A 16,493-nucleotide genomic window follows, 5' to 3' on the forward strand; every position below is an offset into this window, starting at 1 on the left:
CAATATGGAATGAGGCCGTCAATAAGCCTTGATCCTTCACTGATCAACACACATCGCCAATCTTATTAACGTCCCAGTACGACAAGATGGGGAATGAACCTAACATGCACTACCACCACATGTAGCGGTCTCGAGAAGGAGTTAACGCGCGCACCTGCTTGATGGGCTGACACACCAACTCAACATGGCATCGTTTCTTCCTGAGCGCTATGTTGGTTTTAGTGATTTATTTGGATGCTTCGATTTCCACTCGATTTATTGTTTACATGTAAATTAAAATATATTTTATAAATCAAAAGATTTTTCATTACATGATATTTTGAATCTCTATGAACATTTGTTGAACGACGAAAAATCATAGAAAATGTGTAAACATTTTGTAAGTTCACAACACTTTTGAAATTCATGAATATTTTCAAATAAGCATATCTTTAGTTTTGTTTTAAAAAATAAGATGTGTGATAATTGGAAAACCCTCTGTTTCCACCGGCTGATAATAACGAAACTTAAACCTCCTGCACTGCTTGCCACGTGCCCCCTGGACCCATCCATCGCTTTGCTCCAGCCTTATCTCTTCACATCCCTTGTCCTCTGTACGTTTTCGCCGCTCATCTTTTTCCCCTCCCCATCTCTGGCCCTCCCGCTCGAAGGAGAGAATCTCCCATGGGCCATGGCAACGCCGGCCACCCCCGCCCAACCAAAAGACCGCGACGCGAGCCCCTGCCCCGCCCCTCTCCTCGCTCCCGTCCCCATCGCGATTTGATTCGTCTCCCCACCTCCCGTTCCGCTGCCCCATGCCTCCCGCGCGCCCCCTGCGCGCCGACTCCTCTTGACCCCGTCCCCGGCGACGACGACGCCGCCGCCACCATGGCCGTCGATTCCGACAGAGGTATTGCTCCACTGATCCCTTTGGTCTGGTTTGATCGGACCCTCTGGTTGTGATCCTTACTTGTGCTGTGTTGGGTGGGCGCAGGGGAGGGGGATTTGGAGATTGGGTTGGCGTCGCCGGGGTCGGAGGGAGGGGTTTCGCCCGTCGCCCCAGGCCGCCGGGCGCTCGAGTCCTTCCTCTCCGGGAAGTGTCTCGACCAGTCGCCGTCGCGGGCGGTCAGGCGCCCCGCGCTAGTCATGTCCAGCTCCGGGAAGCGCCTGGACCAGTCGCCCTCGCGCCGGTGCTGGTCATGTCCCACTCCAGCAAACGCCTGGACCAGCCGCCCGGCCGCCCGGTGCTGGCCATGTCCCGCTCCAGCAACCGCCTCGACCACGGCGTCGTCGTCCTCCCCGACGCCGGCGAAGGGCCCGGCGCTCGTCATGTCCGGCTCCAGCAAGCGGCTGGAGCAGTCGCTCGCGTCCCCGTCCCCGTCGCCCAAGGCCGGCGCCGCGGCGCCGCCCGTGCTGGTGCTCTCCAACTCCGGCAAGCGGATGGACCAGGCGGACATGAACCGCTCTTGCTGTGATGCAACTCGTCCACGACAGCCGACATCGATGCCCGCTGCATGGCAGCTATGGCGGCGCCGCGACCGCTGCATCGCACCTCCGCCAGCGTCGACAACCGCTGCATCGCAGCTCCAGCGGCCACTGCATAGCAGCTCCAACGAGGTCGGCGGCCACTGCATCGCAGCTCCGGCGGCATCGACGCCTGCTGCATAGCAGCTCCGGTAGCATCGACGATCGCTGCATAGCAGCTCCGGCGGTGTCACGGCCGCTGCAATGCAACTCCGGCGGCATCAAGGACCGCTGCATCGCAGCTCCGGCGGCATCGACAATCGCTGCATAGCAGCTCTGACGGTGTCACGGCCGCTGCAATGCAACTCCGGCGGCGTCGAGGACCGCTGCATCGCAGCTCCGGCGGCATCGATGACCGCTGTGTAGCAGCTCCGGCGGCCGCTGCATCGTAGCTCCGGCGGCGGCGGCGTCGTCCGCTGCATCGTAGCTCCTGTGGCCGTTGCATCATAGCTCAGACGGCGTCGAGGCCGCTGCTGTCGTGCTTGGAGCGGGACAGTGGGAGCTGTGGGTGATGCATGCGCTGCGCGAGGGGAAGATAGCACTGAGGGGAAGTGCGATCCATGGAACACCAAAGAAACGGCTAGGATTTGCTCCATCGAACGGTTATCAAGGCGGTTGATAACTCTGAGCTATCCGCCGGCTTACGCCTAGCATCGGCCGTGATAATTACTTTAGTAAACATTTTTCAACTCCCAAATATATTTTAAAGTCCATGAGAAGTTTTTTTAACAAATTCTTGGGCATTTTTTTAATTTGCACGTCTTAATTTTTTGTCTTGTAAAAATATGAAAACAAAGATTGAAAAGAAACATATAGCTGGAAGGAAATTGCCTCGAGGGGGGGGGGGATGTTTTGGCACTTTTAATTTTGCCTATTTTTCAACGAAACAAAAGTAGAAGAATGGGAAACTTAAAAGTGAAATAAACCAACAGATATCAAAACAAAAACTTAATATTGGGGAATTGAAAAAATTAAAAGATAGATTTAAATAGAAAATAATGTATCTAATTTGAACTGAAACAAACAGCTGTAGAAGGAAAAAAACTGAAAATTGGACAACAAAAAAACAGAAATTGTTTTTGAGCAAAACCGGAACCAAGATATGTGTAAACAAAAGAAATGAGAAAATTAAGAAAAATAAAGAAAAAAATTGCAGCAAAACTGACACCAAAGGATGTAAAAAACGAAAACAAAAAATAAACCATAAAATAAAAATAGTAGCAAAACTGAAACGTGCAGATGTATAGACAAAAGAGTTGAAATAAACAGAAAACAGAAAATCTGAACAAACACATAAACCAACAGATAATGAAAGCGAAGGGGCCTCCTATGTGACACGCTCCGCGTCAAGTTGCAACCGAAATCGAATGAGCACTGTGGCTAAAAAAACTATATGCAGTTGCGGGGATTCAAACACATGATGCACTGCTAAAAACGGCGAGTTCCTACTAGCCAAGCTAGAAGTTGTAGCTGATTAAAGAGTAGCATCAATTTGAAAGAACCAAACACGCTGCACATATCCAAATTAATTTAGGAATTTCGAAAGTAATTTTTTTTCAAAAATCGGAATGTTCTGTGAAACGCAAACACTTTCCAAATTTGCAAACTAATTTTAAAAAGCTATAACATTTCTCAAAAACAAGAACATTTTTTGAAAATCTTGAACAATTTTCTTGAAAGGAGAACATTTTTTCAAATTTCAAAACAAAATTTGGAAACGTGAACAAATTTTGAAATTCCAGAACGAAATTTGCAAACACGATTTTATAAAAACTTGTGAACAATTTTTGAAACTGGAACATTTTTTGGAACTCCAGAAAAAATGAAAACATGAACAATTTCAGAAAATAGGAACATTTTTGAAAAATTGTTAAAATTTTGAACAGAAACATTCCAAACATTTTTTGTAAAACAAGAACTTTTTCTGAAATGCCCAAACAACTTTTGCAAAATGCGAACACTTTTTGAATTTACGAACTTTTTTAAACACGAATATTTTTTGCAATTTTGAACATTTTGTAGAAAACAAACAAATTTTGAACTTTCTGAACAATTTTCAAAAGAAATGAAAAAACAAACAGAAAACAGAAAAAAGGAAAAGAAAGAAGAAAAGGAAACAGAAAACGGAATGAAGAAAAAGAAAAAACGAAAAACGAAAAAAACCAAAGAAGAAACAGGAAAATCGGTCAAAAAGAAAAAAAACGGTCTGGGAACCTTCTAGAAGGTTCGCAAAACCGGCTGGCTAGCTCTCGTATAATGGGACGGCGGGGTATCACCTGTGCGTTCTGACGATAATTTGACGCAGTGAGCAGCGCATAGGGTTTTCCCGCTGGTTGTACAGGAGCTCATATACGACCCTTCATGCGCCCGCCCAACGCACGCCCCGGCTCGTTTTTTTTTCTCCAGAAAAATACTTTCATTGTTCATTCTTTGGCTGGTCGCTGGGTCGCTGCTCAATAGTCACGGTTGACCGGTAAACCGTGGACTTTTGAAAAATAAAATACAAAAAAGAATCATGACTTCAAAATTGTTCATTGATTTTTAAAAGAGTTCACAAACTTCAAAAAATTAACAATGTTGAATAAATTTTGTATCAATTTCGGAAAAAGGTTCATCCTTTTTTAAAAAAATCATCGATTTCTAAAAAATAATTTAAATTTTTTAAAAAGTTACAAATTTCAGAAAAAGTATATCAATTTTAAAAAATATTTCTTAGTTTGAAAAAAAGTTAATCTATTTCTATACCACTATGTAGTGTGCCAATAGCTTCAAATATTGGTCGTTGGATATGCCCATCCAACGGTCAAGAGAAGGCAAATCCGAGCATTATCATCCATTGGATATAGTTTTCAACTCATAGGATTCTGCCACGTGGCCTTCTAATTGAACCCCCAACTCAACCATCTCATGTGTTCTAGAAGCATCTATTCACATGCTTATCTGATACTCTAATAAAAAGAGTCTAGAACAATCTGGATTCTATAAAGGTAAGAACCAAGTTGGATCTTGTCCGATAGGATTCTAGGAAAGATAATACATATTCAAATGTATTTTCCCATGCTTTTTATATATATTTCAATGGCGTGCAAATCATGTACAATTTACTAGTGGAAAATAGTTCGTCAACCTTGAAAAAAGTTCATCGATTTTGAGAAAGGATTAGCGATTGAAAAAGTTCAGAAATTTAAAAAGAGTTTATTAATTTGGAAAATGTTGAAGGATTTGAAAATTAGTACATCGATTTTACAGATGATTGCGAAATTGAAAAAGTTCACGCATTTATTAAAAGAGTAAGAACAAGGAAAAAAGAAAGAAAAATGCAAAGAAAACCGTTCAAAAAAACAATGAGTAATAAACTCAAAAGAAGGTAACCAGTCACGTCCAAAGGAGTATGTTGTGTGGTTATCACGGCATACACTTGTCCATCCACTGGGGCTGGGCCTATTTACTTATTTATTTGTGTCGTTGCACCCCGTGTGTCGGATTAATGAGCGGCTTACTTATTCAGTTTTTTGAAGCATCCCAGCTCGGTTTTGGGAAGCTTCTCGAAGCTTCCAATCTATTAATTTTCTTCTTTATTTCGGTTTACCTGCTTCAGTCATCTTTATTCTTTTTTGGGCATTTTTGTGTTTTCCATCTTTTTCTAAAAAAAAATCTTTTTTCTTTTTAACATTGGGATTGTTTTACTTTGAAAACATTTTTCGAATTTTGTGAAATTTTACAATTTCGAGAACTTTTTTCAAATACAAGAGATTAATAAAATTAATCATGTTTTTTTAAAAAATTCCTGATATTTTTCAAATTTATTAAATTTTCAAGGTCATTTTTTTAATTCATGAGTCTTTCCAATTGGAGAACCATTTCAAATTTGTGAATATTTTCAAGTTCGTGTTTTTTTATAAATTCATGAACTTTTTCAAGTTCATGATTTTTTTTCAAATTCATAAACTTTTTAATATACATGAAGTTTTTTCAAATCATGAACTTTTTCATATCCATGAAGTTTTTCCAAATGCATGAACTTTTTAAAATTCATGAACGTTTTCAAATTTCTGAACTTTTTCAAATTCATGATTTTTTTTCTCAAATCCGTAAACTTTTTTCAAGCTTGCAAACTTTTTTATATCCTTGATATTTTAAAATCCATGAAACTCGCGAACTTTTCTACAATTTGAAATTTGTTTTTCTTCATATTCATGTTCTATAAGTTAGGAATCTTGTTAATATCCTAAAAAAAATTCTAACGCTTATTGGCCGCGGCCCGTGTAGCTCCACGTGCCGACATTAGAGCGTGTCCATTTGATGATTTATTTTACATCATCATAATATAGTGCGAGTAAAATATACATCAGAAAACATTCTTTTTACATCACCGAAAAACATCCAACTCTAACATATGATGTAAAATACAATAGCCACGCGGCGGCCGCTCCAACAGGTGATGTAAAAATAGGACAACGGTATCGCAACAGCAACTGAACAGTAGCCAACAACAACAGTAGCCAATTAATTCATAAACAAATAAAACAACAATTTCATCAGTCCACAACATCAAATTATCACATAATTCATCAAATCCATAACATGAAATGAAACTAGGAGAATTATTCCCCATGCAATTTCCACCACTCCTCCATGAGGTCTTTTTTAAGATCATTGTGTGTCTCGGCCTCTCTGATGTCATGACACACCTCCATGAAACATCGGATTTGGTCTTCCCTTCTAATCGGACGAACGTATATGCCCATGATGTCATAGAAGATGTAATCCAAATCATGTCCATGCTCATTCTCGATGAGCATGTTGTGCATGATCACGCAAGTAGTCATGATGTACCAAAGGTTCTTCTGATCTCATAACTTGCCAGTCCTCGCACAGTAGCAAATTGGGATTGCAAACTCCCCAATTCCCCCTCCACATCTTCACTAGCCGCCGCTCGAGCATTGTGAAAATAGAGTTCTTTCTTAGCTTGGTTGCTTGAGGTTGGCTTCATGAAAGTAGCCCACTTTGCATAGATCCCATCGGCAAGGTAGTACCCATAGTTGTAGGTGCGTCCATTTGCTTCGGAGGTCACTGGTGGAGCTTCTTCATGCTAACTTCGTAAAAATAGGTGATCGGTTGAGCATATTGATGTCATTGCAAGATCCAGGCATGCCAAAATATACGTGCCAAATCCATGTCTCCCTATCGGCAGTGGCCTCAAGAATGATGATGACATTCTTGGAGCGTCCTCTGAAGTATCCATGCGATGTTGTAGGATAATTCTTCCACTTCCAGCAGTGCATGCAATTGATAGACCCAGGCATACCTGGAAACCTATGGCCTTTGTTCATCTCCAAAAGCCTCCGAGTGTCCCGAGCATTGGGTTCTCCCAAGTACTCTGGACCAAACACTTCTGCCATAGTCTTTGCAAATTGTTTGGCATAAAGGATAGAAGTGCTCTCTGCCATCGCCAAATTGTCATTATTATAGTGTACCGAAACACCATAGGCCATCATGTGCAAAGCGACGGTGTCCTTCTGCTCAGTGCCATGTCCAAGCAAACTAGCGCAATTCCTCCTCTGATCGAATGCTCGGCCATCTTGCTTCACGGAATTGCAAATGTGAATAAACAAATCTTTGAACGTCTTGAAACGGCAAAGAAAGTACCTCACGGGGAAAACTGGTGGAGTACCAAAATAGTTGCATATCAACCTTTCGAGCGCCTCTACCCGTTCTCTCCGGATGTACTCACGGCCAAACACAGAACCGTCGTGCTTCAACTTCTTCCTCTTGTGCATTGCTACTAGCATAGCAATGTCCTCTTCTTCCGTCGAAATGAATTCCTCATCCAACGAGGAATCATCCACAAAAACAGGATTCACATGAGCTCATCTGCAATACGGAAATCTCCATCAAACTAGATCTTCAAGCCCGATAGAAAACCCAACAAGTTTAACCAAAATTTTATCTTGGGGGGATTTTTTTGAACATGTTGTGTCCGACGAGAAAGAAACTGGTTGGTTGCTGCTCGGAGCCTTGATGGTGGGCGCTACTGCCAGTGGGGGTGGGCGGACAGGTCTACTATGGCTCCTCAACGACTAGCGGCTGGTGGAGGAGGCTAATTGCGGCGAGGGAACGCCAACTGAAGCAAAACCGCTCGGTGGGGTCGTGGTGGTCACGCGACTCCACCTACTAGCTCCGATGGCAGAAACGCTACTCCGAACGGTGGCCACGAGCTTCGGGAGCCATCGAGTCCGTTGGCGCTCTAGCGAACAGCTGAACCGCCCGAGAAATGATAGCGGCAGCGCCTCCGACGGCGCGGCTGGCGGAGGGAATGGGCGTCGGGGTCGCAGTGAGGTCAGGGTGGACGGACGAGCGCTAGCGGCGGCGTACCGGGACGAAATCCCCGGCAGCGGGATATAGGTGTACGAGCGGCTGCGACGCGGGGACTTTTCGCCTAGCTGTTAGGCGTTCGCACAACGCAACGCTATTTTACTCGGCAACGGTTGGTAATGTATATTTGCATCAACAAGGGATGTATTTTACATCTAGAGTAAACTTGGAGTATTTCTTTTACATCTACATCTGTTGAAGCGGTGTTTTAGGCATTCGTCATGTAAAATGTTGTCATTTATGCATCTACACTATCTATTAGAGATGCTCTTAACACACGGGCATAACTATGTCTTGCTAGCATGCACTCGGGTGAGGCGGCTCCCTAAATGGGCCGGCTCATTCCAGAGGAGGCCACAGGGTCACTGCCTCGTTTTCTCCCTTTTTATGTTATTTTTTCTCGATTACACCCCAAATGTTTGAAACATCTATATTAAACAAATATTTTGCAATTTTTTTTAACCAATCATTTGAAATGTTAAATGTTCATGGAGAAAATGTTTCTCAGGTATATGAAAAAGGTATTAAAAACAATGTGTAAGAAAAAAATTTGATCATGTGTTTAAAAAATGTAATCAAGCATTTAAAAAATGTTAATCTAGCACTTAATAAATGTTCAATGTGTATACAAAAAATGTTTGTCATGTATGCAAAAATTATAAACAAAATACAATGTATATGAAAAAATGTTGGTCATGTACTTAAAAAATGTTTAACATGTATAAAACAATGTTCCTGGTGTATATGAAAAACGTACACATTACATTAAATGAAAAAAATAAAACATATATTTTAATTTTTTAATGATGCATTAAAAATAGTAAACATCTATATAAAAGCGTTCTTGATGTAACGGATACATGTACATAAAATATGTTTTTCTGATGTATATAGAAAATGTTGAATGTGTACTGAGAAAAGTTGACATGTTAAACAAAAAACACACTGATTAAAACCAACAAGGTAATAAAGAAAACCAAAGAAAAAAAAAGAAAAAAGGACTAAACAAGAACGTCATCCGCGCGAGACTCCAGCCAGTGATCGAACGTAGGTAGCGATAAAAAAATTTGAAATAGGCCGACCTAGTTACAAAGGGAAAGAAAAACCTTAACAAACAGAAGCCACACTCGCAGTAAGTGAGGTATAGTCTTCTTGTTAACAGACACAAGAAACAAGACTTACGGCCAGTTCTTTTGCCGGCTTCTAAAATAAGTTGTACCCTATCCAGTTTATTTTAGAAGCCCAACCAAATTTATTGTTTTACTAGAAGGCTACTAATTAAGACTTGACTAATAGGCTTCTAAAAATAATAATTTGGTTGTATTCTACAATAAGTTGGGCAGGGGTTGCTTATTCTAGAGCCCCAAAAGGGGACAAAATAATTGGCCTGCCCGGCCAGGTAAAATATGCAAAATAAAAATGTGTTTTTAATAAGAAGAAGAAAGAAAAAAAAGGCTTTAGCAGTCTGTTCCACACGCCCGCCGTCATGGGTCAGCCCGCCTCGGCTCGATGCTGTTGCTTGCCAGCCTCCTCCTCTCGACGGACGGTCGGTCCATACTCGACCATTCGACACGTCAACGTTGGAACCAACGCTCTAGACCCGCGCGCCAACCGGGCTCGTCCAATGCCACCACGCCCTCATCGGTCACCCCCTCATCAGCATCGATCCACGAACGGGGATCGCCCGCCCGCCGGTGCAACGCAACGGAGCGGATGGATGGGCGCCCTCGTACGCCGCGAGCCCACGCACGCTCCCTTCCCCGGAAACCCAACCCGTCCCGCGGGCTCGTCACAGAACCACACGCGCCCTCGGTGTTGACCCCGCCGGGTGATTGGCCCGGCGGCGGGCCTTCCGTTCCGTTCCGTCCGAGACATACGACGCCCGCCGCTGCAACTCCAGTGGCCATGGTGCCGCGCACGTGGTAGGGGCACGGGGAAAAGAAAAGGCTGTGCTATGCTGCTAGGAAGACGAACCAAACCAGAAGGGAGAGCAACAACAGGCAGGCCTTTCCCTCTGCCGCTCAGATGTTTCGACCGAAACACGCACACGCACACGCACACGCACGCACACGGGCCTCCAAAATCGATCCATCTCGTTGCCTTTTGTTCAAACAGATGATTCGCACATCATGTGCCGAGCATACATGCCAACCGAGAGATGCCAAGCACCGCAGATGCAAGATAGGCTACCATACTCTGATTTCCACTCCTCGGAGTAGCGGTACTAGTATGTTCATGTGGAAAGTTTGCAGCAGAGATAACCATTTCCGGCTCCAGGTTTTCAGCGGCAAAGCAGCTTGTGAAAACTCGGAAGTCTTGGCAAGGCCAGGGCGCCTCGGTCGTGCGCGCTATGCCTCGGAAACGGCGATTCGTGCCAATCCGTTTCTCAATCCCAGCAAATTCGGGGTGCATGGGTTTTGAACCACTGTTGTGTGCGACTGTGTGGGAGGTGATTTGACACCCTAATTTATGGTTCGGAATGATGGACCTGCCGCTGCGGTGGCCGATGGAACGAGGTCAAGGGGCAGCGCCACTCGAGTAAGTTTAGTCAAACACACAAGGAAGTAATGAGTGGGTAGTAGTTTTATTCATTTTATTTTCTTATACAATAGTGCACGTACCATGCATGCATGCATATCCCTGCTACTACTAGCCCCCTGCCTCACAGTCAGAGCTTTTACCATGGACTGTGGCTGAGTTGACTTCAGAAGCCTGAGCACAGTAGTAGGAGCACGTACGGTGAAACCCATGCACGGTCACGGAGATATGGCGATATCAAATCGTACTTGCGCCAAGTACTCCTGCACACACAGTACATCCTCTCTTTTTTTTTTGCGATTACACGCAGTAGTAGTACATCCCTGCGCGTCGTGTTAACATCACGCGCTGCCAGCGGTACCAGCAGTTTCGTGCTAATTTCCGAGACGTACGCAGTGCGACGCCTGACCCGATCTTGATGTACGTGAGTACGTCCGCGTGCGTGCATTCTGCCGTAATTATATGTGAAAAAAAACTGCATATTTTTTTAAGCATACTGATCGTCTCGGACTCTCACGTCACGGGCCTGGTTGGTGCACATGTTACCTCAGCCCGCGTAATTTTTTTGGCAAGGTTTCGGCCTTGTGAAGAGATGGAAAAGCTTTTTGGCGAGGTTTAGAATCTCATCATGGCCAGCTTCTTTGGCTCGTTGCCGAGATGCGAATCCGTATATATTCCCTCCCAACACCCCATCGCTGTACGTCCATGGTGATGCTCCTCCCTGCGCCTCCCTTTACCTCGACCGATCGGTGACGTCTCCGCAAAGATCCTTCGTCCCCCCGTTGCCGCCGCACTCACGGCACACTCCGGCCACCACCACGCTACTACTGTACCTGACGAGTACGTACATCCCCAGCAATGGAGTAGCCATGAACTTTTGAAAAAAAGATACTAGCGGAGTAGCCAGGTGCTAGAGGTCAAATTGCCACTCACGAGAGCGGCAGTGCAGTGCAATGGAAAAGCCCGCCCACACACTCACTCGGAGGAGAGCAAAAAAGCTTCCACTACTGCTGCCGGCTGCCCTGAGTTGCCCAGCACTGAGAAGATCACTTTTCCGGAGAGAGAGAGATGGATCAGAGCCCTCCCTCGTGGCAGGTTAATCTATACGTTTTCACCGTCGTACGCGTGATGGTTCTCTCCCTAGATCAATCACGTGTCTCCTTGTAATGCGATGGGGAGGTGCATGGCGAGGACGAGGGGAGCGGCGGAGCCGGTGGCTGGCCACGGACTCGCGTCACGTACGCCTCTACCTGTGGCACGCACTGTGAAAAGACGAAAGGAGACGCCGCCCAAAAGTCCAAACCTTTGCGTTTCTCACCGTCCCGTGCTTCTTCCCTTTGACACATGCATGGCGGCAGGGATCTCCACCATGCAGCGCCTACCCGAAACTGCGTCACGAAGTACTTCCATATCGCAGCCCGCTCACCACTCGTTCGCTTTCGGGCCAGACTTCACCGGGCCGGGCCACTAGATAAATTTTGTTTCTTTCTCATCAGTACTACTCACTGCTCTTTCCTCGACGACACTGACCTTTCGAGCTCGCAAATCGCAACGTGGGTGCATGTGTGTTAGTGTCCATGCAGATTAGTAGTACTACCACGAGCTGACCACACAGCTTTGCAGTTGCAGCAGCCATGGGAGAGGAGGACATGGCTCCATACACTCCCTTGCGCCAATCTTTTTGAACTATCGCTGCGTCTTTTCGAACGCCGAGCTCAGCTCGGCACCAAACCAAATCCCTCGCTGCTCGCTTGTTCTCATGCTCCCGTGGCATGGCAGAGAGCGTTGCATGCATTCCCATCTCTTGGCATCACGCCGCATTTGTTTAATCCCATCTATCTAGGCCGCGCAAGGCGACTCGCTCGCTCCTCACTCAGCAGCAGCACCATGCATGCGAGCATTAATGAGTAAGACTTGTGAGTAATTTTTTTGTTTGTTTTCTTGGAGGCACTATTGTTTTTGTCCTGTAATGCCCCTCCCGTTTCCTTTTATTTGGATCCCGCTCCCCACCCACTGGCCTCCACTCCATAGCCGTTTCCCTCTCTTATTCAAACCTGCACCGCTTCTCACGCCTCACGCCTCCTTCCTCTTCCACTGCACTTCACACACACGCCTCAGTCTTCTTGAGTAGTTGCCCACCTGAGTTGCCTTCTCTGGGGGGCCGGGGCTGCGGGTTCCGGTGATGGGCAAGGCGGCGAGGTGGCTGCGCGGCCTGCTGGGCGGCGGCGGGAAGAAGGAGCAGGGGAAGGAGCATAGGCGGCCGGCCACGTCCACGGCGCCGCACGGGGACAGGAAGCGCTGGAGCTTCTGCAAGTCCACCAGGGACTCAGCCGAGGCGGAGGCGGCGGCCGCGGCCGCCGCGCTCAGCGGCAACGCGGCGATCGCGCGGGCGGCCGAGGCGGCGTGGCTCAAGTCCTTGTACAACGAGACCGAGCGGGAGCAGAGCAAGCACGCCATCGCCGTCGCCGCGGCCACCGCGGCGGCGGCCGACGCTGCCGTGGCCGCGGCGCAGGCCGCCGTGGAGGTCGTGCGGCTCACCAGCAAAGGGCCGACGTCGACGGTGCTCGCCGTCGCCGTCGCGGAGCCCCGTGGCCGCGCCTCCGCCGCGGTCAAGATCCAGACAGCGTTCCGTGGCTTCCTGGTGAGTAACTTCCGGCCGAATATCGAGTATCGACGCCATGATTTCCGCAGGATTAAGCGCTGACTAATCGAATCAATGCGTGTTGAATTACCGCAGGCCAAGAAGGCTCTGCGCGCGCTCAAGGGGCTGGTGAAGCTGCAGGCGCTCGTGCGCGGCTACCTGGTGCGCAAGCAGGCGGCGGCCACGCTGCAGAGCATGCAGGCGCTCGTCCGCGCGCAGGCCTGCATCCGCGCCGCCCGCTCGCGCGCCGCCGCGCTCCCCACGAACCTTCGCGTCCACCCCACTCCTGTCCGGCCGCGCTACTCGCTGGTAAGTGGCCACGGCCGGCATCGTCGCTTGCGACCAAAGCAATCAATCTCAATGTCTCCGACCGTCCGAGGTCGCGTTGTTCTAGCTAGCCGACCGTAACAAACGTGCGCGTGCGCGGTTTCTTGCTTGTGTCTGCAGCAAGAGCGGTACAGCACCACTGAGGATTCCCGGAGCGACCACAGCGTGGCGCCGTACTACAGCCGCCGGCTGTCGGCGAGCGTGGAGTCGTCGTCGTGCCACGGGTACGACCGGAGCCCCAAGATCGTGGAGATGGACACCGGCCGGCCCAAGTCGCGCTCCTCCTCGCTCCGGACGACCTCCCCCGGCGCCAGCGAGGAGTGCTACGCCCACTCGGTGTCGTCGCCGCTCATGCCGTGCCGGGCGCCCCCGCGGATCGCCGCGCCGACCGCGCGCCACTTCCCGGAGTACGAGTGGTGCGAGAAGGCCCGGCCGGCGACGGCGCAGAGCACGCCCCGGTACGCGAGCTACGCGCCCGTCACGCCGACCAAGAGCGCGTGCGGCGGCTACACCTACAGCAACAGCCCGTCGACGCTCAACTGCCCCAGCTACATGTCGGGCACGCAGTCGTCCGTGGCGAAGGTGCGGTCGCAGAGCGCGCCGAAGCAGCGGCCGGAGGAGGGCGCGGTGCGGAAGAGGGTGCCGCTGAGCGAGGTGATCATCCTGCAGGAGGGCCGGGCGAGCCTGAGCGGCGGCACGCAGAGGTCGTGCAACCGGCCGGCGCAGGAGGAGGCGTTCAGCTTCAAGAAGGCCGTGGTGAGCCGCTTCGACCGCTCGTCGGAGGCGGCCGAGAGGGAACGGGACCGGGACCTGTTCCTGCAGAAGGGATGGTGATGAACTGATGTTCTCGGATTCACTCGATCGTGAAGTACAATTAATTACTGCTACCTCCAGTAATAGCCTGATAGGGTAGGGGGAATTGTTAATCTCTAGTTACCGCTTCTCACCGTTGTTTGTTTATGGATCGTGTTAACCTCTGTGGCTGTGGCCATGACTCCGTTGTGTGTCTAGGTTCAGAAATGAAACTCTGCAATTTCTCTTGCTTTGTGTAAACATGTTTGTGCGTGCATGGGAAGCTCAAGGAAGATTTTAGTACTGTGCTAAAGTTTCAGAATTCAGATTTAGCAGTACACCGGCTTCAGCTTGCAAGTACATCCTTTTTCTGGCTCCTATCAATTCAACCAAGTGAGTGGGCATACCACCATCAGGCTAGCAAAACGCTAAGGCCAACCCCACCGCGCGACCCCAAACGTAGGTCCGGTTTGCTCGGATTTTGTCCGTTTGGGTAGGGCGATGGGGGCGTGTCTGGATCTGTCCTGGGATGCGGTGGCCGTGCGTGCGGCCGCATCCCTTTGCCCATCCTGTCCGCCAGGGCCAAAAATGCTATTTTCATATGTAAACTAGTTTGCACGTCCAAATATTAATTGTCCGAAAATAAAAATAGTTTTACAACCCAATCGAAATTGTCTCTAACAAAATTGTTTTACAACCAAATCAAAATTGTCTTCAACGAACATAAAATGAACCAATATATCTATTGGTTGCCAATATGATCCCACACGTACTCATCCAAGTCATTTTGAAGATCCAAATGAGTGTGCCAATCACGCAGCTCGCGATGGAATTGGACAAACTGTTCAAATGTGGCCGGTTCTTGGTGCAGGGGCTCAACATTTTCACCTTGATAATCAAATCCTTGGTCGAAGATGCTCTCATCACGCTCGTCCTCGACGATCATGTTGTGCATGATGACACAAGCAGTCATCACCTCCCAAAGCTTCCTTTCATCCCATGACAGTGCAGGGTTTCGAACGATGCCCCACCGGGATTGAAGCACACCAAAAGCACGTTCCACATCCTTTCTAGCACTCTCTTGCATTTGGGCAAATCTCTTTCTCTTCTCACCTTGGGGTTTGAAATTGTCTTCACAAAAGTTGACCACTGAGGGTATATACCATCAGTTAGATTGTATCCCTTGTTGTACTGGTGGCCGTTGATCTCAAAGTTGACAGGTGGCGAGTGGCCTTCTGCAAGCCTTACGAAGACTGGAGAACGCTGCAGCACGTTGATATCATTGTGAGAACCTGCCATGCCGAAGAAAGAATGCAATATCCAAAGATCCTGCGAAGCCACCGCTTCTAATATGACAGTGCACGCTTTGACATGCCCCTTGTACTGGCCCTGCCAAGCAAATGGACAGTTCTTCCACTCCCAGTGCATACAATTTATGCTGCCAAGCATGCCTGGAAAGCCTCTAGCTGCGTTGGTCGCCAACAATCTCTCTATATCAGCGGCAGTGGGCTGCCTCAAGTACTCCGGGCCAAACACCTTGATCACAGCCTGGCAGAACTTGTACATTGACATCAGACATGTTGTCTCACTCATACGCACATACTCATCCACCAGATCCCCTGGAATTCCATATGCAAGCATGCGGATGGCCGCGGTGCATTTCTGGTAAGAGGAGAATCCAAGCTTGCCAAGGGCATCCGTCTTGCACTCGAAGTATGGGTCATGAGCAACCACTCCCTCTCGGATACGATTGAACACATGCCTTGCCATTCGTCAACGGCGACGGAATTTATCCGGCTTGAAGAGTGGGGTGTTGGCAAAGTAATCGACATAGAGCAGGGCGTGGCCTCTCTCCCTGTTGCGGTTCAGGTTGGGAGCACGGCCAGGGAGTGGCCCCATGTACCGAGGAAGCTGCCGTTGAATGTGGTCGTGAATGACCAGTGCGGCCACTACAAGATCTTCATCATCCGACGACGAATCGTCCAATGAACAAATGAAATGGTGGAAGAAAAACTCATTTCCACTGTCCATACCTTTGTGGGCAAAGTGTCGAACACCTTGCGGTCGTGGTGGCAAAGAGGCCGCAATGATCACCTCGACGCAGCAGGGGTGGTTGGCGGCCGGCTACTGGCCGCTCTGGAGCTCTCGTCGGAAGCTGCCGCGGCCGCCGTGGTACGTCGCCGGCGGTCGTATCCCCTCTGCCAAACCTCCTCCGATCGACGGCCAAAACTACGGCGAAAGCGCGGGCGTGTTGGCGGCCATGTCGAGACGTGGTTTGGTATGGACGGTCGTGGCCTGCGCAGTGAGGAGGCGGCCG

At 48.4% G+C, this 16,493-nt stretch overlaps 2 protein-coding genes across 2 annotated transcripts; both read left to right on the forward strand.

Moving 5' to 3' along the window:
- Positions 1-618: 618 nt before the first annotated feature.
- On the forward strand, positions 619-2,325 carry LOC123074131 (mucin-1). Its single transcript, XM_044497058.1, has 2 exons — positions 619-889; positions 974-2,325. The coding sequence occupies exons 1-2, from the start codon at positions 664-666 to the stop codon at positions 1,645-1,647; spliced, it is 900 nt and encodes a 299-aa protein (XP_044352993.1). The 5' UTR covers positions 619-663; the 3' UTR covers positions 1,648-2,325.
- Positions 2,326-12,117: 9,792 nt separating this feature from the next.
- Positions 12,118-14,489, forward strand: LOC123074132 (protein IQ-domain 26). The gene is made up of 3 exons (XM_044497059.1): positions 12,118-13,057; positions 13,154-13,366; positions 13,505-14,489. Exons 1-3 carry the CDS (start codon positions 12,599-12,601, stop codon positions 14,216-14,218), a joined length of 1,386 nt encoding a protein of 461 aa, XP_044352994.1. The 5' UTR covers positions 12,118-12,598; the 3' UTR covers positions 14,219-14,489.
- Positions 14,490-16,493: the final 2,004 nt, after the last annotated feature.

Source organism: Triticum aestivum, chromosome 3D (genome assembly GCF_018294505.1).
Source record: "Triticum aestivum cultivar Chinese Spring chromosome 3D, IWGSC CS RefSeq v2.1, whole genome shotgun sequence".
Classification (NCBI taxonomy): Eukaryota; Viridiplantae; Streptophyta; class Magnoliopsida; order Poales; family Poaceae; genus Triticum; species Triticum aestivum.

What these genes read in the sequence shown, in the direction of transcription:
- LOC123074131 (XM_044497058.1), top strand. Translation starts at nt 664, where the DNA reads ATGGGCCATGGCAACGCCGGCCACCCCCGCCCAACCAAAAGACCGCGA. An exon ending in GGCCGTCGATTCCGACAGAG is followed by an intron (nt 890 to 973) that starts GTATTGCTCCAC and finishes GGGTGGGCGCAG; the next exon opens with GGGAGGGGGATTTGGAGATT.
- LOC123074132 (XM_044497059.1), top strand. Translation starts at nt 12,599, where the DNA reads ATGGGCAAGGCGGCGAGGTGGCTGCGCGGCCTGCTGGGCGGCGGCGGG. An exon ending in CAGCGTTCCGTGGCTTCCTG is followed by an intron (nt 13,058 to 13,153) that starts GTGAGTAACTTC and finishes GAATTACCGCAG; the next exon opens with GCCAAGAAGGCTCTGCGCGC. An exon ending in TCCGGCCGCGCTACTCGCTG is followed by an intron (nt 13,367 to 13,504) that starts GTAAGTGGCCAC and finishes TTGTGTCTGCAG; the next exon opens with CAAGAGCGGTACAGCACCAC.